This window comes from Crocodylus siamensis, chromosome 15 (genome assembly GCF_052110815.1).
Source record: "Crocodylus siamensis isolate JL-2025a chromosome 15, ASM5211081v1, whole genome shotgun sequence".
In the NCBI taxonomy this organism is placed as follows: Eukaryota; Metazoa; Chordata; order Crocodylia; family Crocodylidae; genus Crocodylus; species Crocodylus siamensis.
In genome coordinates, this window is record NC_143409.1 from 7,272,858 (window position 1) to 7,300,520 (window position 27,663).

Below are 27,663 nucleotides of genomic sequence, written 5' to 3' on the forward strand. Positions count from 1 at the left end.
GAATATTAGAATATAACTCTTTAGAAAATAAAGGGTTCGGTACTGCAGACACCGATGCACAAGAATATCTCTGTTCATGAATGGTTTTGCTGAAGTCAGTATCAGTGTGAGATAAGGTTATACACAAGTGTTTACACAAGTGAAGCAACACATGCTAAGTATTTCCAAAACTGGGACCTAAACCTGGAGTTTTGATCATGGGAAAGTAGGGCTAGAAGGGACTTCATGAGGTCATCTAGTCCAGCTCTTTGCTCAAAGCAGGATCATCTCTGACTAAACCATCCAAGCCAAGTGTCTGTCTTGAAAATTTCTAGGGATGGAGATTCCTTAGCCTCTCTAGGTAGCCTGTTCCAATGCTTTATCATACTTGTGTGTAATTATTTTACAGAATCTTAGTGTGACTCAGCCTAATCCCTGTAATACGTCTTAAAGTTCAAAAATCAAACCTTGTTTCCTTTCACATACCAAAGCAGTTATTCTCTGCTCAGTCCCCTTTTCGTAGGGGGCAGCCTCTGCAGAAGGTAAGGTTTAAAGAATGCAAGGATCAGACGCCAGAGTTTACTACTGTATTTTCCCTTCAAATAAAGAGATACAGCTTTTAGACCCCCACCCCCCGCCAAAAAATATCAATCTTGCCAATGCATAACAAGTTGGGAACATGCATTAGCCATGCCTTCATGACCTAATGCCAACATTAGACACATTATGACCTTTCAAAAGAGCTCTACTAGGATCCTTTGGAAAGGGAACTGCTGCAGGTTGAACAAATTTGGAAAATTCGTCCCCCCAAAATGACAAAATGAACATAATGAACTCCAACTAGCTTCAGGCATCAAGGACAACAAAAAGTCCTTTTTCAGATATGTGGGGAGCCGGAGGAAAAGCAAGGGCAATGTTGGACCCCTGCTAAACCAGATGGGGCAACTGACAACTGACGCCCAGGAAAAAGCCAACCTATTAAATAGGTACTTTGCGTCAGTCTTTCATCAGTCACACGGGATGCCCATGCCTGCTATGGGACAGGGAAATCTGGGTGAGGGGGATCCCCTACCCTCCATCAATGCTGACCTTGTGAAGGAACACCTTGAGAAGCTGGATACCTTCAAGTCAGCTGGCCCTGACAACCTGCACCCCAGGGTACTCAAGGAGCTGGTGAGCGTCATAGCCCAGCCCCTGGCACGGGTCTTTGAAAACTCCTGGCGCTCTGGTGTAGTGCCCGAAGAAGTCTAATGTGGTGCCGATCTTCAAGAAAGGGAGGAGAGTGGATCCGGCTAACTACAGGCCCATTAGCCTGACTTCTATCCTGGGGAAGATCTTAGAAAAGTTTATTAAGGAGGCCATCTTTGAGGGACTGGCCCAGGCTAACATCCTAAGGGACAGCCAGCACGGGTTTGTTGCGGGTAGGTCTTGTTTGACCAATCTCATTTCCTTCTATGACCAGGTGACCTATCACCTGGACGAGGGAGAAGAGATTGATGTCAAATATCTTGACTTCAGAAAAGCTTTTGATCTGGTATCCCATGATCACCTCTTGGCCAAACTGCCCAGTTGTGGCCTTGGCTCCACCACGATCTGCTGGCTGGGAAATTGGCTTCGTGGTCGGACCCAGAGGGTTGTGATTGATGGCAGTCACTTATCATGGTGCCCTGTGACCAGTGGGGTCCCTCAAGGCTCTGTCCTGGGACCCATCCTGTTCAACATCTTCATTAACGATGCGGACACTGGAGTCAGGAGTGGACTGGCCAAGTTCGCCAATGACACCAAACTTTGGGGAAAAGCATCCATGCCAGAAGATAGGCGGGTGATCCAGGCTGACCTGGACAGGTTCAGCAAATGGGCAGATGAGAACCTCATGGTGTTTAACACCGAAAAATGCAAGGTTCTCCACCTTGGGAGGAAAAACCTGCAGCACCCTTATAGGTTCGGCAGTGCTACGTTGGTTAGCACTACAGAAGAAAGAGACTTGGGGGTCATCATTGACCACAAGATGAACATGAGCCTGCAATGCGATGCTGCGGCTAGTAAAGCGACCAAAATGCTCGCGTGCATCCATAGATGCTTCTCGAGCAAATCCCGGGACGTCATTCTCCCCTTGTACTCGGCCTTGGTGAGGCCGCAGCTGGAGTACTGCGTCCAGTTTTGGGCTCCACAATTCAAAAAGGATGTGGAGAAACTTGAGAGAGTCCAGAGGAGAGCCATGTGCATGATCAGAGGTCAGGAAAACAGATCTTACGATGACAGGCTGAGAGCCACGGGACTCTTTAGCCTGGAAAAGCGCAGGCTCAGGGGTGACCTGATGGCCACCTGTAAGTTTATCAGGGGTGACCACCAGGATCTGGGGGAACGGTTGTTCACCAGAGCGCCCCAAGGGATGACGAGGTCGAACGGTCACAAACTCCTGCAAGACCGTTTCAGGCTGGACATAAGGAAGAATTTCTTTACTGTCCGAGCCCCCAAGGTCTGGAACAGTCTGCCAGCGGAGGTGGTTCAAGCACCTACATTGAACACCTTCAAGAGTAAATCGGATGCTTATCTTGCTGGGATCCTATGACCCCAGCTGACTTCCTGCCCTTTGGGCAGGGGGCTGGACTCGATGATCTCCCGAGGTCCCTTCCAGCCCTAATGTCTATGAAATCTATGAAATAATATGATGCATATTATGGATTATTGTAGCTCTGGAAGAACAAGGGGTTAAATAGATATGCTCTGCATATTGTTACCTTTAAAAATATATATATAAATCTAAGCAATTAAAATCAGCATAAAAGTAGCAGATAACCTCATTAGTGGAAATATCTTACAATTACCTTGAATAGACTGGGCACAACAGGCTTGTAAATGCTTAGGCTGATCTCTCAAAATAATCCATCAGCAACAGAAAATGTTACTGCAATCATTTGCCATTTCTTCCAATTGCTATTGCTGAAAGATCACATTTGAGTTCTCAAGGGGGCAAAAAAGGCATAGGTTTCACTAATATACCTGAACTGCTGTTTTTCACAAGAGCATCAACCATAAGCCTATCAAGCAAAAAAAAACCTAAACAATTTACATGAAATATTTTCCAGTTTCCTCAAGATTTAAGCAGAAGCCAAGGAAGAAAGAGTCTTACCTCTAAATATGCAATGCATTTAATAAAGGGATTTCTGATATCTATACAATAGCAGTAAGCATTGCAATAAAATACTATCTGTGGCTATATGCATTAGGCAGCAAAATTAAAAAAATGGAGGTGGGAGAAGTCTCATCTTCTAGAAAGAGCTAAACACCCAAGTGAAAAGTTGTATCTCAGGTGTGAGATTAGCCCATTCCTGCTGTCAGTCTAAATTACGCAGCTGACTTCAGTTCACTTGCATTCTCCAGTCTGTGTAGTTACAGGTCTTAGCCAACCTCAAAATTATTTATCTTTTAATAATTTATCCCCTCTAACCCATTTCTGTTATTTCTAGCTTACTTTGGGCAGTTGTCAGCACATTGCAGATTCCACCCTATAGTCAGCTCCCCATTTGTTTTTGTGGCTTTCTTCTATGCAACAGAAGATGGGTCTATTTATTTACAGGTGGGTTTTTTTTGTTTTTTTAGAGGAGTATAACAAAAGGCCGTGGAGGAATCCTGACAGACATGTTGTGTACAAAACCAGTTTCAGCTCATTTTGAACATAACCACTTAACTGCAGAAGTATTCAAGAGAGCTGGGAGTTTTTCCCTTTGCATAATCCCTAACATTTCTAGGGGTACTTACCTTCCAATTATACGAATGCTACCTTTGTAAGTAATATTTGGTCATGATATTGAGGCTTGCAGCGATGATTTAATACATGACATTTTCTGTTTGGTAAAGTAATTTTTGCTAAAGAAATTAAGTTATACAACGAAAAAGGCAGCTGAGAGAGTTTGAACTTCAGGGGCAGAGGGGGAAAGATTCTTGGAGTTGAAACCAAGTAGGAGAAACGTCATTCTCCAATAGATGAATTAATAAATAAATACATACATGAATTTAGAAGAGACCGAGAACAGGAGTCAGAATGGAAGTACCTTTTAAAGTGTAACTACACAAAATGGTGCTTGAGGCTATACATTTTCGTGTATATTTTTTAATATATTTGTGTATGCACAATAATACAGCTGGGAGAGAGTGATTTTTGGTATCAAAATTAAAAGCTGTTTAATTAGCATCCTGTGATCCATTTAAGAATAAAATGGAACAGACAACTTAAAATAGCCAGAAGGAACTGGTCCAACAGTTAATTTAGAGAGTTGCTAAAGACCCGATTATCAAATGTCTGACATTTTCCCCTGATAAGCCTAAGAATATTTCCTGGGAATGTGCTAACAATGGGCATTTCCGATTTTAAGCACCAGTTACTACATCTAGTGGCTGTTAGTGTCTTAGGTCACGCCTTGCAAATTCCAGGGTTATTAATGCATTTGTGATTTATTAGAAACGGTGTCTAGAGCACTTACTCATTCTTGGTTGCATCTGAATGAAAAAGGAAAAAAAAATAAAGGATTATAGACCAATGTCAGTGAACCTTAGTTTGGCAAATGTAAAACGTTATTAGTAACTTGGCAAAGCAAGACATGTTAAATGATGAATAAAGTTTGTCTAGAAATGATTAGGAAGTGACAAAAGTGGAATATTTGCTGCATCACGAGTTTGGAAGGATATTAGGGCTAATAACACAAATGGAAGTGAATAATAAGGTATAAAAAAAGACTTGCAAATCTTCATCGCAAAGCAAAGCCATGCAAGCCAGTTCTGTTAATTCCAAACACTTAAAAAAAAACAAAAAAAACCAAAAAAAAACCTAACCCCAAAATCCTGATTTCTAAGATAGATACCTCAATTCCAGGGGTTAATTATGTCAGTGAGCGAGTTTAAAGACAAACACATGTTGCTTTTTCAGAGCTGCCTTTTCTATTAAGTCAAAGAAAATGGTGCTCCTTATATTGAATGCACCAAATTCTTCCTGACTGCTTCTGTATTTACCTACACCTTCCTTTTCCAGTTTTAAGAGGTTTAATCATTTTCACTGATAGTGGAGGCAGCTCTCTCTCAAGATTATTATGTAGCCCTCCCTCCCACCAGTTCCTGAAGTTGAGTCGGAGGTTTAGTTTGATATATTCCACAATATTTTACTTCCAGACTTAATTTTAATATAGTCTAAAAGCAGGAGAGGCCCAACTTCTTTTAAAAGAATACAGTCTACCTTACATCTGTGAGCACGACTGAGATCAGGGACAAGAGAAACAGTGAGTTTTAGAGCTCTTTAAATAAGAATGGAGCAGAGGTTCCCTACTTACTTCTGTAAAATGTGTTTTTTCTAGGCACCCTGCCTGGTGCCAACCTGCCGAGCTTCCTTCCCTTCAAAGTGTGTGGGAAACGGTTTTAGAAATACAACCACCAACCACTTTGGAAAAAGGGCACTTATGAAACAAAGGTCACATTGTCCTCACTAATTGTTACTGATACTTTTACTGTGTTATTATGACCTGCCTGTATTCCTTTCAGACTAACTGTACTCTCCAGGATGGCACCACACACACACAGAGTCAGGGCACATCCAGACGAGTGTACGTGTGCGGTAGGTGGTGCTGCAGAATAGGGGTGTGTGAAGTGGGCCCTATTCGATTCAGATTCAGCCTGAATCGGGAACAGCAATTTGATTAGTTGATTTGGATCACTGCCCCGATTCGATACGGCCAAATCCAAATCTGAAGATTCGTGCCAATTCAGAGAATCAGTGATTTGGACATAAACACAGCTTTAAATGTTTCTTCTACATACCTTGAGGTACCAGCGCGGCTTACGAGTGCTGTGATGCTGGGGCGCATGGCGCCACTTACAGGAGTGCAGGGGGGCCCTCCACATGGCGGTGAATCCAGAAGTGGACTGGAAGTAGTAGGTCTGCCATGGACCATGCTGGGGGCCCTCCCCGCACCTACCTGGCTTGGCAATTGGCCGCAGGAGGCCACCAGGTGCCCCCCCCCCCCCAGACTTAGGAGGCACCAGTTGCCAAGCCAGGGAGGGGTGCAGGGGAGCACCCCCCTGCACTCCCTGGCAGACCCGGAAGTGGACCAGAACTGTTTCTGGTTCACTTCTGGGTCTGCTTCCAAGTGCGCTGGGGAGCCCCCCATGCTTTTGTGGGATGCTCCATGTGCCCCAGTATCGCAGCACTCGCAAGCCCCTGCTACCTAGACATATGTAGAAAAAACATTTAAAGCTGTCTTTATATCCGAATCACCAAATCTTTCTGAACTGATTTCATAGATTTCATAGACATTAGGGCTGGAAGGGACCTCGGGAAATCATTGAGTCCAGCCCCCTGCCCGAAGGGCAGGAGGTCAGCTGGGGTCATAGGATCCCAGCAAGATAAGCATCCAATTTACTCTTGAAGGTGTTCAATGTAGGTGCTTGAACCACCTCCGCTAGCAGACTGTTCCAGACCTTGGGGGCTCGGACAGTAAAGAAATTCTTCCTTATGTCCAGCCTGAAACGGTCTTGCAGGAGTTTGTGACCGTTCGACCTCGTCATCCCTTGGGGCGCTCTGGTGAACAGATGTTCCCCCAGATCCTGGTGTTCACCCCTGATAAACTTGTAGGTGGCCATCAGATCACCCCTGAGCCTGCGCTTTTCCAGGCTAAAGAGTCCCGTGGCTCTCAGCCTGTCATCGTAAGATCTGTTTTCCTGACCTCTGATCATGCACATGGCTCTCCTCTGGACTCTCTCAAGTTTCTCCACATCCTTTTTGAATTGTGGAGCCCAAAACTGGACGCAGTACTCCAGCTGCGGCCTCACCAAGGCCGAGTACAAGGGGAGAATGACGTCCAGGGATTTGCTCGAGAAGCATCTATGGATGCACGCGAGCATTTTGGTCGCTTTACTAGCCGCAGCATCGCATTGCAGGCTCATGTTCATCTTGTGGTCAATGAGGACCCCCAAGTCTGAGTCGATTCAGAGAGATTCAAGGGATCTCCGATTTGATTCAGAGATTTGGCCACTGAATCAGCCAGAATCTCTGCTGAATCCAATCACGGATCGAAGCTACTGCAGACCCATCTGTGGTGCCACACGTGGCACGTGCTGCACATGCAGGTATTCCCCGAGCTGCTAATCTGCAGCACAGGTGGGGGGTTTTGATGCTGGGAGATCCTGGCATTAAAAAACCTGCACTACAAAACGTGGGGCAGTGCATGTGGCAGCAGTGTATGCCAACCGAAACAAGAGCCTGACTGGCCAGAGTCAAGCTCTGGTTGCCAACCAACCTTTCTGTTGCCATATTGCCACCACTGGAGCCCTGGGAGACCCCCAGATAAGGCTGCTGGGGCCAGCCTCCCCTATCCCACCCAGGGCAACTTGCTGTGCACCAGAGTGAACATGTATGGGCATTCCCTAGGGACAAGTAGCAGCCATACAACTATGTGGCACTGTTTTTTGTCCCTGGGGAAATGCATGTGCACGCTTATCTGGGAATGCCCTCAGTATCTAAAGCCGAAATTGTCACAAATTAGCAGCTGGAAAGCCTGATTTCCATTGCACTGCCATGCTGGAAATTAAAAGCTTTATTTTTACAGTAACTGCACATCGTTTCACCTTACCTTCTCTCTCTCAGATATTCAATCTCTTAAACATTTGATTTAGCTGTTGCTCATGCAATCCAGTTTTTAAAAAGGAACACGTTTCCAACATTTATGCCATCGCAGACACTGAAACTGTGACATCCAAGTGATTAGTAACTCAGGCAAGAGGAAGAAATGGACTGGAAAGAACCTGCAGCGGTGCCAGCAGCAATGACAGAAAAAGGCAAATCCAACACAGAATACTTTGATGATGCTCTTCAATGATCGTAATACTTTAGGATGCTCTTCAAATTATCAATACTCACTCTACCCAACTCTTTCACTTATGGTATCAATGCACCACAATATAGATGAGAATATTCTACCCAATGTTTCTGGGCAGCAAAATCTACCTATTCTCATCCTGTTTTGGTGGTCTGGAGTGACGTTGCTGCTGTAATGACCCAGGAATGACGCAGCAGGCAAGGGTTTTTGTGGGTGATCTCTTTCATTGGACCAACTGCACAGTTGGGATAAACTTAAAGAAGGTTTCAAATGCAAGAAAGGAAGCCTTTTCTAAGTCCTCTCTGCAGCTTACTCTTAAAAGTTCATAAAAGCACAATGCTAGAATAGCCTTAAGACCTGTAGTCTCTCCTTTCCAAAGATGGCACAAACCAATTTTAACAAGAGAAGCACAGGAAAGACACAGGAAATGTGGACTCACCATGAGAACACAAACTAGTCTGTTCTACTCCTTTTACCCAAGAGGAAATCCGCATCTAGCTTGTTTTAGCAAAGCTTTAGATCAGATAAAGTGAAATGTGCACATAATTTGTTATTAAATTCTTCCCTCTTCAATGCTTTGTTCCAATAAATAAAAACTGCTATTTCGTGAGGGTTTCTGCTCCACTGATCAGGAATTCTCTGTTACTTCAAAAGCATGTTTGGCAAAAATGGACCAATTGCATGATGACATTTCCAGTTAAAAAAGGGACACCCCCCAAAAAATAAATACATAAAATCAGGAACAGTTCAATGACAATGGCATTCTTATCAAGAATGTAGGGGACTCAGGTTCAAATCCATAGTTTTGGCCCCGGGATATGAACTTTAGTCTCACATCCCTGGCGACTGAACTTATGGCTATTCTGGGGTGTTTTTTCTCTCATTCATCCTTGTGCAGAATGAAAAAAAAAAGTTTTGAAAACTTGAGTCCTAAATCCAGCTGGACCTGAAGATTAAGAAGTGGCTGGTACATATGGAAGAGATTATCCGATTATCCAAGTCTCCAGAGTCTGGAATAGACTCCCCCCAAATTCTGCCATAGGGTTAGCTGGACAAGGTTTAGGTCTTAGCAGTTCAAGAAATGCAGCATGTAGTAATCCAATCTAAAAAGCAGTGTTTAATGACTAGAGCGATCACTTGGTTTGTACCACTGTAAGTGCCAAGAAAAGCCATCAATTCAATCTGGTGTATGTAGCACTGGCACTTGTTAAGGCCATTCTTCACTGCAACCGAAATGGTCAGATTCTTGTGGCTACTGATATAATAGTGCCCACAAAACACAAGGAACTTCTCTCAAACTATAAGTTAGTCCTACAGGATAAAGCCAGCATTTAAATCGTATTTCAAAAACGTACACAATACAAGCTAATTTTAAGATGGAGCTTTTAAACTAAGTTAATGATCACTATACCTCTACCCTAAGGACTTTAAACATTAAGTATATTTTTAAAGTGCTCCAAAATATATAATTCACCATATTTGAGCTTTAGATGTCCATATATTTAAAAACAACAAATATGCAAAGAGGAATATTTTGGGATTTAAAATTTATATATGGATAATCCTAGCAAGTAGTAAACTTAAAAAAAAAAAATAAAGCACAGAAGGTGTGTTAATGATTTATAAGTAACTGGGATTTTAATAATCTAAACTATACAATTTTATCAACATACTACTTGTTTGCAGTAATCCGTTATTTGCCTGAAAAGGCTGTCTTTGAGCTATGTATATGGTACTAGTGCTTTCACCAAAAAAAAAACTTCAGTATCATAATGATTATATAAATCCCCTTTGATCAAACTAGAAGAAATGAATAAACAGATACACAAGTTCAAATGCATGAACGGCTATGCGAGTTCAATGGAAGTGGCACCTTCATTTCGCATATTTGACATTTTACTGAATGTTGTACTGTGTTCCATGGAACAAAACCACCCTTACTTCACATATTTGAATCGGAATCATATATACTTATTTTCACATAAGGATATTGAAACAGTGATGAGGAGACAGCAAAGTTTCAGGAGAGCTACCTGAACAAAAAAACCCAAACAAACCCACACGGTTACTGTCTAAAGAGCTGATTTGATGCCAACTCTTCACTTTTAATGCCAACCACATAGCTAAAACTGCATGCAGAACTTTGAAAATGTAGCCCCTTTTTTATCCTTAATGAAAAAAGTTGGGTTGTGTCAATTCTCTAAAAAAGGCAATCTGATCCATCTCCAATGTACTGCATAAAAGCACCAGAAATTGTTTAAAGACTGTCCTGGTCTTTGAACAGCAGTTACTAGCAACCCCCAAAAGTATCATGTGACTCAGTCTACATTTTAATTTGACTGGTCTCACTGATAAACAAGTGATTCCTATAGCCTGCAAAGCCCTGCAAGCAAAATTCAGGCTGACAAAATAAATCCTATCTGTTAGAGAGAGATTACTAGCATCTTGCAAGGTAATGGATTTTTACAACTTCAGCAAGTTTCACACGTGTTACGACACGCTAATAAAACGAGTAAAGTTGAGAAGAAAACTGCTTTCCCAAAAGATGATCTGCATCCAAGTAGGTGATTTCAAGGACTTAATGCTTTCGTTTTGTTATCAGAATTGTAACTACGGACATCAGAATTTTATATTTACACTTTTCTCAATACAGGAATTAAACTATGCAATGATTTAAAAAAAAAATCAAAGGGTTTTGCTTTATTTTAACTGGTCATTTGCCCAAATTTTTGCAAAAAGGTTTTCAACTATAAACGTCCCAGGAAGTGAAGTTCCTACAGGTTTCTGTATAGGTCTTTCTTTTTTTCTGGAAAATGTCATGCACACGTCTGGGATTATGTGAAATATTCTAAACAGATGATTTAAAAGTCCTTTGTCAAAGCTGGTGATTTGCCATTTTGAAGATGTAGAACTATCTTAATACAGATTAATTATTAGCACTTAACCCATTTGAGGACTTTCCAGATCTTAGTTATAACATGCTTGTTAATAAGTTACAACTGTTAACATGATACCATGCAGATCGTGCCACAGAAGATACACTAGTTAATTCAAAACTTCCTCTCCAGATGCATGTGCAAATTGTGATTAAACTAAGTTACAGGATCAGGGAAGTTGAGGTAAAGGGTGTGTGTGAGTGGTGGGGGGACAGGAGAGGGGGCAGCAGGGCAGGGTGTTTTTAATTGAAGGTAGTGCTGAATTGAAGAATTTGCTTGCATTAAGTAGAGCAACAGTGTTCTCTTGCATGCTTTTTCTTCAGTTACCAGTACTTTCTCAACGTGACCTAAAATTTCAAAAAAAAGTTTTCTTCTGGGATGGTAATTATACATGTAGATAAATATTATTCATGCCATATGCAAGATGCATTTTTCATTCTGTTTTTAATGGATTCAAACTCAACCCCACTAAACACTCCAGAATATTATGCAGGGGCTGGTAATGATCTCGCAATCCTAAACTTCTGCCAGCACATGAGTAAGCAACTCTTCATTTCAAGTCTCAGGACAATTAAGGCGAGAGGCCTAGCGGCTCCAAAAAGGAGCTCTCTCATCCACTGAGATCAGCTATAAGGATGTTCACCCAGTGAAGAGTAAAGATAGAACTCTTACAGCACTTTTCATCTTGAAATAGGCAAGTATTATCTATTTTTACATGGGGGGTAAAAAATAACGAGACACAAAGATTAGAGTCATTTGCTGAGGGCTGAGTTGGCATTAGAGTTGGGGATTACAATTTAATTGTTCCCAATTTCCATCTCTGTCTTCAAGTGTTTGAGAAGCTGGAAGAATCTAACTTCCACTCCTTTTGGGATTCCTTTGAAAGTGCGCGTGATTGATATTTCTGCCTGAGAGGTATACAAAAGATGTTTCTTCAGGTCCAGAAAAACCCAAATCAGCCAAGCAACCACCCAACCCAACCCCAAACCAGATCTTTTTAAAGACATTCATAAGAATGAGCATATATTAAAGGACTTGGCCCCTTGCCTGCTCTGTTTTAGGGCACTGTAGGCTCCCTGTATTATGGCTGAGATCTTTATCAATTTGCACAGTGTTCTGATCCTTGGTCAGATAAAAGCTCACTTTTATCAATCCCTCAAAAGCCAGTAGAGAAGGAAATACACTGTGTCCTAAATTAAGTACACTGGCTTGTGCCTAGACTGAAAAACAGATGGTACTTGTCTTGTCTGAAGTGTGCAGTCCTTGCCTTTGAAAGCACATTTTAAAAATATTGGCTTGATGCCCTTTGCAAATTAATTCACATAATTATAAAACTTTGGCTTCTAGTAGTAAATCTGATATTTAAACAGAGACCATTATGCCCGATTTAAGACATTCCTCTCGACCTCTGGGTATGCATACAAAATACATCAATAAAGTTATTCATTAAGCATGCTGAATTAACATCAAAACAAAACACCTTCCCAGGCCTTTAAAAAAAAAAAAATCAAACTGAACTACTCTGCTGCTGAGCATGACGACATTTCAGGCATGGGCACCACCTGGAAACCATCCTCAGTAGGCAATAGGCAAGATAGGCGACCAACCTGGGAACATCTACCACCAAAATTCTAGGACAGATGAAATATGTAGACCATGAAAACACAACAGAGAGATGGTATCAGGGAGGTCCATACTGATAAGTAATGTCAGATCACTATTGTCCCACTACAATAGCCTTTAAGATAACATTTATCTTGCTTGTAGTCATGAGGTCAAAGCACCACACCACACAAAACAAAAAAAGCCTCAGTGACAGATGTGCACTAGGGCTGTGCAAAACAGCTGTTTCAATTTGGTTTCAGATTCAGCCATTTTGGAGGGACAGCAATTCATTTCAGTGTTTTAGATCACTGCTGTTTCGATTCAGCTGAATCTTTTTTGGAGTTTCAATGATGTTTTGGTGATTTGGCCATAAGTTATAATGTAGAATCACTAAAATGCCTCTAGCTGTCATTTCTTGCATGATTCAGATGACAATTGCCGGGATGGTAGCTCCTTCTGAGGGCATGAAGCCTGCCAAGTTTCAAGGAGATAGGTGCAGGGGTTTCTGTGAAACTGCACCTCAAACTGTTCAAAGCAAAACTCGTATCACTTGCTGGCAGCGGCAGCATGCTGTCATCCCACATGCAGATCCGGGGGTCTGCGCCACCCAGGAGGGCTGTGGGGCTGTCAGACTTCTCTTGGGGAGCGTGGGGCCCCGGATCTGCATGCAGGATGACAGCAGGCTGCCGTCCCTCCCCCAGAACACTGGATTGGAAGGGACCTCAGGGATAGATCACAGACACTGGCCAGCTACAGATCTCAATATCAGAGCAGTCCCCCCCATCCCTTCTTAGTTTCTGTTTCCCTGCAAGCCCAGCTCCAAAACTCTGAAGTTTTCCGAAATGTTTTGGATGATTTAGTTTTGGAGATGTTTTGGAGCCTTCCATTTAGTTTCGGATTCGGTGTTTTGGGTGCTGAAATCACCTCCAAAATGAAAAGGCTGATGAAGTTTCTCACAGCCCTAATGTGCATCCTGACCTGAAAACAAAGGAAACAGTGGCCTCCGGAAGGGGTCCGACCTCCGAAGCACTAAACCAAAAAGGTTCCAGATTATTGCTAAGGGTGTGTATTGTGGCAAGGCTGGCCACCATGGCTGTCATGGTGACCACAAGTTCTTAAACTGACCCAGATGAATTACCAAATGGATGCTTAAGTCATCCAGAGCGGTCAGTTACCATGGAGAGCAACTATTTACTCAGTGTTCAGTTAAGGATTTTGACATGATATAGGACAGCTCCTATTAAATAAAAACTGACTCCGTTCCTAGACTCACAATAAATGGACACAAATTGAGTGGAAGTCATCCAATCACGAGCATCAGTACAGATGCAAGCTTAGGGGCTCCATCCAGCTTGAGGATGGTGGCAACCTTGTTAGCCCTTGGAGGGCACACATGAGATCTATAGTGCTGGTGAGGTTATGTTGCCAAGAAAAGAATCAGGAAATGACCAGCAAAACTGATCTTTCAAACCCTGCCTTCATCTTCTACTCTATTTAATTCTACCATGGTTCCTTTTGCCTAATACAAGAGGGACTAAGTAGCTAAAGATCTTGCAACTGATGCTACTTTCTCCTTCACACAACTTCACTATTTTTCTATAAAGTGCCGTAATTCCTTTAGTTACCCAAAGGTCATCACTGAAATGTGAGATAGCTTTGACATGTGGATAATCAAATAAGGATCACAAGGATTTCCGTCCACTTCTGGGCAGACATATCAAAACCATTTATGGATTTCCTAAACAATCTAGAAGCCAACAATTAAAAAAAAAAAGACCCCCCCACCTCCCTCCCTGTTTTACAATCAGATTCAGTCTCTTCATATTCATCCCCATCACTAAAGTACTACTGATGGTACCAGTAATTCCTATATGCCTTCCATTCAACAGGTCAATGAGAACATGTTGCTATTTGGGTTGTTTTTAAAGTAGGCTGCTTAGTCCTTCAGGGCAAAGTTTCCAGCCGTGTTTTGTAAAGAGACAAGATTTGCTGAACATTCTCAAGTGATTTAAAGCTGTCTAGTAGTAAGTACATCAATGCTATTTTTGTAAACTCAAATGCACAAGCTTCCCTTAAAAGAGAAGAGAATCGGAAAGTTTTGGTTTGCTGAACATTTGTATTTTGTACATTTTAAAGACTGCTACTAATTAAAGCTACAGGACACCACTTGAAGTTTCAGGAGATTTGAAATCATTTTTCATTTCTTCCAGGAACTTCCTACAAAGAAGTTCCTATTTAAGTTTTCAGGATTTTTCTTTATTTGGGGGGAAAAAAAAACTTTAGATATTAGAAACAAATTTTGGAAGCTTGAAAACTACTTCCTGTATACAGTTAAGTTGTACTAAGCCTATGGAAATTTGGATATTATATCATCCATAAATAACCTTAACAGTACTGTTAAAATGATGAGCGTCTTCTAAGAAGTCAGGAAAAGGTACAGAATCCAGTTCTGGATAAAGTTATTCAGTGAAATTAAAACCAGTTATTCTTGCTTGCATTTCTTGTTACTGATTTCCACCTGTCCAAATACTGTATTTCTAGATTTCAGATGTTTATGAATGCCTTTAGTGAACACCAAAAGGTGAAAACCTAACCTCATAGCCAGTTCCAGTTCCAGTTCCAAACGCTTCACTATCTGATTTTTGTCAATGAAGTTTCAGTTTCTCTAATGCCTATATTGTATATGGTGCTAAACCTTTATGGTTTGAAAAACACAAAATGCAGAAGCAAGAGAATTATGATTGGGCTTTTTAAAAGTCCTATAATACTTTTCAGTTAGAAGCTGTCTCACTGAAACACTATCCTGACTGGGCAAGGAAGAGTCAAGCCCTGTTAGAATCATTAAGAATATTCTTAATATCACTGTTCTCCTAATAACATCTAACACCTGTAGTCACAGGTTAAAAAGTTTTCGGAATGAGATGAGTACTTCAGCAAGACAGCCATTCCAACAAATCACAACAGGTACTCTAAAATATGCTATGCTCCACGTACTCAAGACGATTTAAACTTCAGAAGTGAATACATTATAAGAACTCCTCTCTCCTTTCAAGAGTGCTAACAAAATAACCAGAACTAGTGCTACCATCTGTGAATGTATACACAAGTTGCAGAAGGTAGGGAAGGCTGGAAAATGCAAGACACTCCTTGCTTTCCCCATTGTGGGGGCAGGTTGGAAGAAGATCAATCACGGAAAAAAGTTTTCTTCTGCTCTGGGCATAATGCCAGCTAGCTTTTGAGTTTCTTCAGGACACCAAACCAATCAATCAAGCCTAAGAATCTAAGCTTTGCTTATGTGCAAGGCCAGTCCTAGTAAAGCTAATTTTTTTTTAATGAAGGCCTGCAATATGTTACATATTTAAACAAAGCTTGCTTTAATGGGACATCCTTAGAGTTCAAAATTTTTGGTCAAATACGACACCCAACCCCAGTGACCTTTTAGTGCATTTAACTAGGAGTGAGGTGCTAATCTGTAATAATTTTCCTAGGGCTAAACCCAATGATATCAAAGGACAATGCATCTTTTGATTAAATTTTCTTACATACTTGTCACTTCTTGTAAGAAATCCAGACAGGGTCGGCTACTTCCAGAAATACTTATTGAAACAGCCAGTGGGGTCTGTCCTTCATAGTTCCTTGTATTAGTGTCTGCTCCATAATTATATAACATTTGCGCGCAAAGCACATCATCTCTAAGAGCAGACAAGTGTAATGGTGTCTGTCCATCTTCTAAACGACCCAAGTTTGTATCTGCCCCTCTCTGAAGGAACATTCGGCAATAAGAGTGATTGCTTTTGATCACAGCGTATCGTAACAGGAAACCGTTCTGAATGTCGATGTTGGCATTGTGATCCAGAAGGATTTTCACGCAGCTTGACCTCTCACGAATAATGGCCAGTTGAAGCGGTGTAGTACCTTTATCACTGAGTGGATCAACCTCCGCCTTGAACTCCAGCAGGAGTCTGACAAATGAGTCTCTGCCATAGTGGGCTGCTACGTGGAGGGGAGTCCAACCATCATTGCTTTTTGCATTGATAATGTCACTTCTATACTCAGATTCCAGCATCAAGCGTGCAATCCTTGCTCGGCCATGCATGGCTGCATAATGCAGAGCAGTGAAGCCTCCAATTAAGTCCTTAACTGTGGGATCAGCTAAAGTAAAAGAATAGAAAAAACACAGTTAGACCTTAAAAGCACAAAAGGCTGATGCAAGAGAGAGTCAAATTGCACTCGATTAAAAAAATTTATATTTCAAGCAATATTTGAAATGGTTTGACAGACTTCAAACTAATTCTTGCTTTTATGGACTAAATTCCACTAACAGAAGGTCAAAAGATTTTTTTCATTAAGTGAAGGTAAGAAGTGGACTAGAACAAATGAAGTTATTTTTACTCACACACACACACACACTCTTCCTACAGCTCACAAGCATCCTTAAATCAAACAGCTCAAACTTCCTGGTCCATGCAAGTCTCCTGTAGCTCTACAATATTATGCCTCTTTTTCCGTTTTATTTTTCTGTGTGCCGCTTCTTGCTCTTAAAAAGAAGCATGTGTAGCAACATCTGTTGTCCCAAATTGCGGATGTTTTGTGGTCTGGCAAGATGGTGTTGTTTTTAGGGTGTAATACTGTATTAGGTAAAAAGTTTCTCTGCGGTCTGTAGGATTTCCAAAGCATGCAAGATATATGTTATTTCAGATTATCTTGATAAACTCTGTTTTTATAGATGAAGAGTCTGTTCTGAATTTATAGTTTTTACAAAAATTTAGGATTTTACAAGAATGTAAGCATGCCATTACGAGGGAGAGGGGAAGGGGGAAAAGAAATGTCAGTAAAACTGATGGACAGATTCTCCCCCCTAACAGTACAGAAATTCAAATGGATCCAAGTTTTAAAATTAAATAACCAAACTAATTCAGCTAATTCCAACACAAACTTCCCACTTCCAATTTCTTTTTTAAAGTCCTTCTTCTCACGTACATAGTCCAGTAAGTTGCCTACAGAAATGGTCACCATTCCACCACTATTTCTTACCCCGCTGGCAGGACAGGCTGAGGACCTTCTTACCCCCTCCCTCCTTACTAGTGTTACCTAGTAACATAGGGATCTTCTATCCATTTACATTTTGGAAGCTTAAGTCCATTCCCCAACCAAAGTCTCTTGGTGTGTGAAGAGAGGTACTGTCCACATAGAAAACCAGCCTTAAATTTGATACCATCTTGACATGCGTTTCATTCCAACACCCGCTCTACTCCCATGAATATGCTTTGGAGGAAAAGATGTGATGAGGAGCCAAAGACCATGCTATGGTATGACCCTTCCTCCAGAAGGTATAGAATCGAACAGAGCTTCTTTTGGAGGCTATCAGTATTCTTCCAGTGGGGATTATGGTGCCCAGGAGAAATACTCTCTTCACCTACCCCTATTGTACTGTATACATATGGCCAAATCTTCTGCTCTGTTCACAGCCCTTGCTAGCCAAGGGAGTAAGAGACCAACTCTAGCCTCAAATGGCAACTTACTACACAAATGAAGCTTATTATACGATCCAATAAGAGGAAAAAAACAGAAGAAAACACCAAGAGAACAAATATCCAGTCACAGAACAGGTAGGATTTTCCCCCCCTTAATATGGTTCTGAGAACATACCTGGGACTGTGCTGGGATACATCTTGTTACTAGAAATATACTGGCAAAATATAGAGTCCAGGGAAGACTAAAAAAAGAGATCAGAGGAATCCATTTTTGATGGATCCTGATCCTTCCAATAATGAGAGCAGTCCTTCCCCACGCCCTCGCCCCCTCTTCCCCCTCCCTCTCCTTACTTTAGTTTCTGTTTGCCTACAGGCAAGCCTGGCTTGAGCTTTGAAACTTGAAATGTTTCAAAAATTTCAAAAGTTTCCATTTGCCTCGTTTTGTTTCAAGGCTGTTTCAAAGTTCTCTGGTTCATTTCGATTTTGCTGTTTCGAGCTTGAAACGAGTCGAAACAGCATCGAAATGAAACTGCCGGCCCTACTAAATATGAAAATTGAGATAATGAGTATCAGTTGCTCCTACTGTTTCTGTTTTCAGACTGCTCAGCCCATTTTCTAGGCAAGCAGTTTCCCAACTAAAGGCTATAGCACTTAATGAGTAGAGCTGTAAGTCACACAAAAACCGAATTATACCAGGAATGCAGTTGTCACAGAAAAAAGTTTGGGAACTGTAGTCAGAGACCCTGCCATCCTATCCTTCAGCTCTTCTGCAAGGCATATCAGATGTACATACATGCTGTATCTGATGGGCCACCACATCATGTGCTTAAATAGGGTGACCTGGTTTAGACCAGTGGCACCCAACCTTGTATTCTTGCAGGCCAGATGTGTGGTGCAAGGCTGGTCTGTGGCCCCAGCCCTCCATGCCAGATCAGGCTTTAACCCCAGCCTCAGCCCCCTGCACCAAATCACACCAGCAGCCCTAGTCCCTGCATGCAGGGTCATGCCATCTAGCCTGCAGGGCTTGGAAATTTTGTGGTGGGGGTGGTGACAGTGTTAATTGCAGTTGCTCCCAATGCCAAATTTCCCAACCTATGGGATGCCCAGCCCGCCAGCCTATTACTGTGATATTACAAGTCTATGCCAGCTCTACACAAGTCAATTTGAGCAGCTGCTGCACGGCTTTCTCCTTGCCTCCCCCACCCCTGCAATGGCTCTCAAAAACAAGGGCATCCTTTTTAAAATTGCTTTACAGTTCCCACCCCTGGCAAATCTGATTGTTCCATCATAAAGACCAGCCAAGTACCAAGCTCTGTGTAAGTGATTAGTATATCTCAGGAAGAGTGAAGAAATCCAATTAATTGTGTAAACAAGCCATGTAACCGATAGGCTCCAAGAAAGCAAATATGATGGACGGCACCATATGGTAATGATATTTTAATTCCTATTAAGATTATGCTTTTTTATTGGGCCAATGATACCAATTTTCTACTCAATTAAATAGCCAGATCATTTAAACAAAAACAAAAAAAACACAACAACAACAACAAAAGAGACAGCCCCTTACTGCTCAGCCAGTGCTTTGCTGCCATCTTCTGGAGAAACTATAATGAGCTGCTCAGAGCATTTGTACCATTTTCTCCTAATCTCCAAGTACATTTAATTGCTGTATTAAATGTAAAAAGCACCTACAGTTATCAGCAAACTCATTAATGACAGAAAATTTGTAACCTTGGGGCAGCAATTGTTCAGTGGGGCAAAGCATGTCTTTTTTCAAGAGTACAAGTTGTTGGTCTAACATAGGCAGACAAGGTTCTTTGGGTAAATCTGATATCTTTTATATTTGGCAAAATTCTTCAAATAGTTGGAAAAATTCTTTTTTGCAAGCTTTCGGGTATAAATACCCTTCGTTGGGCTAAGGAAGCATCTGCAGTTGGTGTGTGCTCTTCCTGGATCAAATACATAGTAAAGACCAGCCTGAAGAGCCAGGGGACCTAAATAAAAAATTCACAAGGGGAAGCAATTGCTAAGGCTTCCACTATGTTCTCAGGAAGAAGATAGGACAAACAGTTAGATACCTGAAGTGTTGATATACTAATGCAAATAGCATGGGAAATACACAGGTAGAACTGGTTGTCCTAGTACAAATCGAGGAATTATGATACAATTGGGATTATTGAGTGGTGGTGGGATAGTTCATGTGACTGGAGCATGGCTGTGGACAGGCTTAATTTGTTCAGGCGGGGGAAAAAAGAGAAGATGTTGCTCTATATATAAAGGGGATATATATGTGTTCTGATGTGCAGTACAAAGTGGAAGATGGGCTTGTTGAAAGCCTCTGGTGAAAGATAAGAGGGGAGCAACAGCCATGTCATGGTGGGTGTCTGCTATAGGCCACCAGACCAGGAGGAAGTGGTGGATGAGGCCTTCCTTAAACGACTGACAGAAGCTTACAACTCACAGGACCTGATTTTCAGGGTCAGGGGGACTTTCAGTTATTGGGTTATCTGTGCAGAGGGAAACAGCAGTGCACAAGCAGTCCTGCAAATTATTGGAAAATGCGGGGGATTCCTTTTTGATACAGACAGGAGAGAGACCAACTGGGTGGGGAGCTCTTCTTGACCTGATGGTCACAGAGAGAGAGGAAGTGGTCAAGACTGTGAAGGTAAGAGGAACTGGGTTGACACTGACCACAAAATCATAGAATTAAAGATCCTAAAGGGAAGAAGGAACAAGAGAAGCAAAATAAAGACAAGGCTGCAGAAAAAGAGACTTTAGCAAACTCAGGGAACTGGTAGAAAGGATGCCCTGAGAAGCAAGTCTGAGGGAAAAAGGACTCCAAGAGAGCTGGCTGTACTTTAACGTCATAATTTCATAGTTGGTAGGGTTGACCTGAGCAGATCATCAAGTCTGACCCCCTGCCATGGGCAGGAAAGAATGCTGGGGTCAAATGACCCCGGCAAGGTGATTATCTATCCTTTTAAGTCCTTTTAAGGGCACAGGAGCCAGCTATTGTGATGGAGCAGAATGAGAAATGTAACAGAATGCCAGTCTGGCTACACAGCAATTTCTTCAGTGAGCTGAAACTCAAAAAGGAATCCTACAAGAAGTGGAAGTGTGGTCACCTTTCTAGGGGAAGAGTGTAAAAGTACTGAACAGACATGCAGGGAGAAAATTAGGAAGGCCACAGCCTGATCTGAAATGCAGCAAGCAAAAGGCATAAAAGGCAATAAAGAGGGATTCTGCAACCATGTTGAGTAAGAGTAAGACCAAAGAAATCATAGATGGTTTATGGAATGCAGAAGGCAGTCTAGTTACAGATGACACAGAGAAGGCTGAAGTATTTCATGCCTTTTTTACTTCAGTATTCACAAACAGGGGCAGCTACCAGATGACAGGTGTAGTTCACAACAAAGATACGGAAGAAGATAAACAACCTAGAGTAATGGCAGAACAGGTTAGAGAAGATACAGGCTTTCAAGTGAATAGGGCCAGATGGGATGGGGTGTAGAGTACTGAAGAAATTGGCCAAGGTAATCTTAGAGCCACTGGCCATCCTCTTTGATAACTCACGGGAGGTTGGGTAAGGTCCCGGATGACAGGAAACGGGCAAATATAATGTTAATCTTAAAGAAAGGAAGGAGGAAGATCTGGAGAATTATGGACCAGACAGTCTGATCTCGATACCTTGAAAGATCATGCCTTAAATCCTCAAGGGAACCTACTGCATAGCACCTAGAGAACAAGGTGAACTTGTTACAAAGAGGATGGGACCTACACTTCACTCAGTGGTGGCAGATGATAGAAAAAGGAGCAAGGGTCTCAAGTTGCAGCAAGGGAAGTTTAGGTTGGATATTAGGAAAAACTCTCACAAGGAGCATAGCAAAGCACTGGAACAGGCTATGCAGAGAGGTTGTGAAATGTCCATCCTTGGAGGCTTTTAAGACCCGGCTAGACAAAGCCTTGGCTGGGATGATCTAGTTGGGGTTGGTCCTGCTTTGAGCAGGGGGTTGGATTAGATGACCTTCAGGAGGTTCCTTCCAATCCTAATTTTGTATGATTCTGTGATCAGAAACAGCCAGCCTGGGGTCATCAAGAGGAAGTCATGCCAGACCAACCGAATTTGCTTCTGAAAAGTTGACAGACTCTGTGGATCGGGGGGCGGTAATGGATGCGAAATGCCTTGACTTTAGCAAGGCTTTTGACAACATGTCCTATAACATTCTCATTATCAAACTAAGGAAATCCAAATTAGACAAAAGTAGACAAACTAGACAAAATTGAATACGTAATTGGTTGAGTCATCATGTTCAACAAGTCATCATCAATGGCAGCTTAGTGCCTGTTTAGGAGAAGGTTTCCAACAGCATTCCCCAGGGGTCTGTCCTGGCTCTCGTATTGTTTAATATCTTCATGAATGTTTTGGATGATGGGATTGAGTGCATGCTTAGCAAGTTTGTGGATGACACCAAGTTGGGTGGAGTTGCAGACTTTCTGGAAGGCAGAGATGGAATCCAGAATGACATGAAAAAGTGGTCCACAATCAACTAGATGAAATTCAACAAGAACGAGTACAAAGTCCTGCACTTGAGATGGAATACAGACTGGGGAATGACTGACTGACTATCTGGGCTGCAGTACTGCAAAGAAGGACCTGGGAGTTACAGCAGACCAGAGGCGAGAGCCAACAGTATGCTCCTGTTGCAAAAAAGGCCAACAGTATACTGGATTGTATTTAACAGGAGTGTCACTTGCAAATCAAGGGAAGCGATTATTCCACTCTATTCAGCACTGGCGAGGCATCACCTGGAGTACTGTGTCCAGTTTTGGGCCTCACACTTCAAAAAGAATGTGGACAGTTTGGAAAGAGTCTAGCAGAGATCAAAAAAAAAAAAAAAAAAAAAATTAGAAAGACCTGGGAAGCAAGACTTATGAAGACAGGGTGAAAGAGCTGGGCCTATTTAGTCAGGAGAAGAAAAGACTGCTGTCAAAACCTCTTTCAGGTCTTCAAATACCTGAGGGGTAGTTAGAATGGGGATGAGCTTTTCTCTACAGCTGTAGGGGACAGGACTAGGAACAATGGCTTCAAGCTGCAACAAAAGGAATTTAGTTCAGAAATTAGGAGGAACTTTCTGACTATGAAGGTGGTCAAGCACTGGGACAGGCTACGTAGACCTGTGGAATCTCCACCCTAGGCATTTTCAAGAGCAGGCTGGACAGACGCTTAGCTGGAATGGTTTAGTCAGGGATGATCCTGACTTGAGCAGGGGGACTATATGGCCTTGTGAGGTCCCTTTCAACTCTATGATCATGAGATCATCTAGGTGAGGAAACTGTAAAAGCAAAATTGCTAGCTCTACCAAGCATCCCTATTATTCCAGGTTCACTTCTACCTAGTAGACTAGGGTATGTCTTGGTAACCAACAGACAATTACATAACTTCCTGCTTCAGATTTTCCAAGGGCAGTACCTGCAAGCTTCTAGTAATACATTCGTCTTCAGCCACAAAGTCACTTTCTGAGATAGTCCAGGGGATCGGCATCTCACATTCTCTACTTTTGGTTGGTTTTGGTAGAGTTTGATGTCATGTAGCCAGGATTTCTCCCAGGAGGACATCAGGCTTTTTATTAGCTATTTCTTCTGGCTTCAGCGGATCTCACCATTACTCTGATACAAAAAACTATACGCTGAGCTACAGAACTAGTGTAGTAGAGGGATAAAAAACATGAGACAGTTAATAGCTGTGCTCTCCTAAGATCCTAGCTGGTCATGACTTGGAAGATTTGGGCTTAGCACAGCATAATTCTTTCCCTAATTTATTTCATGCACTGGTTGTCTTGGCAAGTCGCTTCAAATGTACAAAGAAATACTACAGGAAAAAGGCTTGTGCTGGCTAAGAGGATGGATCAGATGACCTTGCCTAACTTCTGCACTTCTGTGAAGATCTATGCCCCTCTTTTTCCATGCTGCTCTGCTGGAGCCTCCATTCCCTAGAGCTCAAATTGCTCCAGCAGTTTGGCAGGTCTTTCACAAAGCTGAACAAAAATAGCCCATGTGGATTCCTTACTTTGAGGGCTTTACTATGTCAGCAGCAAGAGGAATAATCAGGAAAGTGTGGATCTCTTACTGAAGGGGGGAGACAATTTAGTGATAGGTGATGTGGAAAAGGCTGAAGTGCTCCATGCCTTTTTCACCTCAGTCTTCAGAGGCAAGGGCAGCTCCCAGACCACTACACTGGGCAGCAGTTTGGGGAGGAGGTGAGCAGCCAACAGTGGCAAAAGAATAGGTTAGAGACCATTTAGAAAAGCTGGACATGTACAAGTCCATGGATCCAGAAAGGATGCACCTGAGGGTGCTGAGGAAGATGGCTGATGTGACCGCAGAGCTGCTGGCCATTGTCTTTGAAAACTCATGGTGATTGGGAGAGGCCCCAGATAACTGGAATAGGGCAAATATAGTGCTCATCTTTAAGAAAGAGAAGGAGGAGGATCCAGGGAACTACAGACCAGTCAGCCTCACATCAGTCCCTGCAAAAATCATGGAGCAGGTCTTCACGGAATCCATTTCTAAACATTTGAGGAGAAGGTGATTACTGATTAGTACCAGTCAGCATGGATTCACCAAGGGCAAGTCATGCCTGACCAACCTGACTGCCTTCTATAATGAGATGCTTGGCGACCAGTGGATATTATATACTTCAGCTTCAGCAAGGCTTTTGATATGGTCTCACAACAGTCTCTCCAGCAAGCCAGGGAAGTATGAATTAGATGAATGGACTGTAAAATGGACAGGAAACTGATTGGATCATCAGGCTCAAACGGTAGTAAGCAATGGCTCAGTGTCTGGCTGGCAGCCAGTATCAAGTGGAGTGCCCCAGGGGTCAGTCCTGGGTCCAGTTTTGTTCAATATTTTCATAAACAATCTGAAAGATGGGATGGAGTGCATCCTCAAAAAGTTTGCAGGTGACACGAAGCTGGAGGGATTAGTAGATACGGTGGAGGGTAGGGTTAGGACTCAGAGACCTCGATAAATTGGAGGATTGGGCCAAAAGAAATTTCATGAGGTTCAACAAGGAGATGTGCAAAGTCCAACCCTCAGGACAGAACAATCCCATGCACTGGTACAGGCTGGGGGCTGACTGGCTTGGCAGCAGCTCTGCAGAAAAGGACCTGGGGGTACAGTGGGCAGCAAGCAGAATATGAGCAGTGTGCCCTTGTTGCCAAGAAGGCTAACAGCATCCTGGGTTGCACTGGTAGAAGCATTGCCAGCAGATTGAGGGAAGTGATGAATCCTCTCTATTCAGCACTGGTGAGGCCACATCTGAAGTAACCGTGTCCAGTTTTGGGCCCCCCACTATAGAAAGGATGTGGACAAATATGGAGGACAACAAAAATGGTTCAGGGAGTGGGGGGCATGACTTTTAAGGAGAGGCTGAGGGAACTGGGCTTATTTAGTTTGGAGAAGAGAAGACTGAAGGTAGGGGGACTTAGTTAAACCCTTCAACTCCCTGAAGGGTGGTCCCAAAGAGGATGGAGCTGGACTGTTCTTGCTCTGTCATCTGCCACCACTGAGGAGCAATGGGCTCAGGTTGCAGCAAGGGGAAGTTTAAGTTGGATATTAGGAAAAAACTCTCTCACTAGGAGGGTAGTAAAATTAGGGACTATTTGTCACTGCTATATGGAGACTAAGATTTCTCCACTGTCCTGTCCAAGTTCCAGTCATGTCATCAAATTGCTAAGAAATTCCTTCTAATTTTGGTCTGGTATATTATCTTTGCATCTGATAGCTCCTTTTGCTTGATTCAGCCTTGCCTCTGGTCCAATACTTTTATGCCACTCTGAAAGGCTGGCTGAATCAAGTAAAGCACTTATAATTCAGTGAAAAGCTGAAGCCCTGTGTATTAGCTGCTATGACAATATCTGGCAATGGTCAGTCTATTTCTAGCTGAGTAACTCCCACACTTAGAATCTCATCCTCTTCAGGTGCCTAGTTACTCAACTTCCCAGTTCCTCTGACTGAATGCTATGCTGCTGCTATTATGAGGCTATTTTATTATGAGCAATTTTTACTTGGCAATAGATTCAGTTATTACTCCATATAACAAGGGGGGGAAAAAGCAGGCAGTTAGCATCATTTATAGAAAAAAGGTTATAAAAGACGACGTATGCACTGAAAGAGAAATCCAAGTTTACAGTTTAACTAAATGTATAAAATAAAAGTCCTTATGTCCAGGTTTACAATCAAGTACTTGAAAGTTATGAAATTAGAAATTTCATCTTGCCTGTTAAAGCCCCCTCAGTCTGGTATGTGCTGACTTTCAATTGCTCCAGTATGCCATTTAAAATGTCCTAGTACTTGACAAATCATGTGAAATCAAGACAAACCAGGGGCCTGGTCCAGTACATCATTACTTGTATAAATAATGCATCTCAAATAAAATATCCCTTATTTGAGATTCCATGGGACAGGAAGAACCTCACGCTCTGCTTTAGAAACTCATTTGCCTAATGAGCTCGCTTCTCAATTATTTTAGGCAACTCAAGAGATGCTATTTCTACCACTTCCTCTGAAAGACTTACAGGTTAACAGATCTTGCTGCTGGAAGTGATATTTCTCTTAAAATGAACCTCTTATCTAACCTTAACCAACTACTTGTCTTTAATGTTTATACCCTTCAAATGGCAAGATTAACTTCCTGAACTTTATCTAGAAAATAGGGTCTAATTTTCTCCACTGCTAAAAAATATGTATCAACTCAAGTTAGCCAACTACCAGTAAAACCCAACAGAAAGAAACAAGAGTATCTGCAGTTCACAAACAAGTCAGCATACTGAGTTAATTCTTATGTAGAAGCTTAGTGTTATTCATGACCCAAATTATAAAGTTATAAACTGTCTTTTTTTCCCCATGACTGAAGGTTAAGCTTGCTCACCTGACTCAGAATATGCCTTCCCATCCTCATCTCACACTCCAGACAAGGCTTAAAAGATGCTGTTGGTTGCATTTTATTCTAACCAGTCCCTCCCTATTCCCTTACTTTTATAAATGCTCACTTACTCCTGCAAGTGCTCCCTGGCAATCCTGAATGCTAAAGAGGTGAGGTTAAGAGTTAATTTGCCAGCTCACTTATGGAACCAGTGTCCAAAATGAATACTGTGCATGCGGGGCAGAGATAGTAACGAAGCACAAATCGCAAGAGACTGGAGGGTGGGAGGAGAGAGTTGCTTCAGAAATAATCTGACATCTATCTGGGATTGGAGAACTTCCAACTTTGAACAGAGCTCAAACAAAGACAACTCACCACCGTGCTCCAGAAAAACCCGAACGCATCTCTCTTTTCCTCTTGCTGCAGAGAAATGAAGTAAGGTCCAACCATTGGCATCTCGACCATTTGGAGAATAGCCTTGTTCCAACATCTTGCGCACGGTGTGAACATCCCCAGCAGCTACTGCAGCCTGAATCTGTAACTCTTCCTGTAGTTCAGGGTTCCTCCGACAGTGATGGTGTAACATCCTAGCTGACTCTGACTCTTACAAGAGTGTCATGAGGTCATACTATTCACCTTGAATCAACAGAAAGTGTACATAAATTACAGCCAGAACTAGAAAGAGGGAATTTGGTGAAATAAAAAAAGTGACATCAAGCAACAAAGAGTACAAACTGAGATTAAGTCCACCATAAAACAGTATCAAGAACAGCTAGATACTTAAAATGGCTAGAAAAGAGACAGCTGTAGGCCCCTAATGCTTAAATCCTAATAGAAAGGGAAACTTACACATTTAATAGCATACAGCCTTTTTTGCT

At 42.2% G+C, this 27,663-nt stretch overlaps 1 protein-coding gene across 2 annotated transcripts in view; it reads right to left on the reverse strand.

Moving 5' to 3' along the window:
* The window catches only part of ASB7 (ankyrin repeat and SOCS box containing 7), a 57,423-nt gene that overhangs the window by 14,438 nt on the left and 15,322 nt on the right, over positions 1-27,663 (reverse strand). For both annotated transcript variants that reach the window (XM_090028767.1, XM_090028765.1), the window contains exons 4-5: positions 27,161-27,421; positions 15,932-16,537 (exon numbers count right to left, since the gene is read on the reverse strand). In XM_090028767.1, the coding sequence (XP_089884893.1) occupies positions 15,932-16,537; positions 27,161-27,371 (817 nt within the window). In that variant the 5' untranslated portion in view covers positions 27,372-27,421. The remainder of the gene's footprint in view (positions 1-15,931; positions 16,538-27,160; positions 27,422-27,663) is intronic.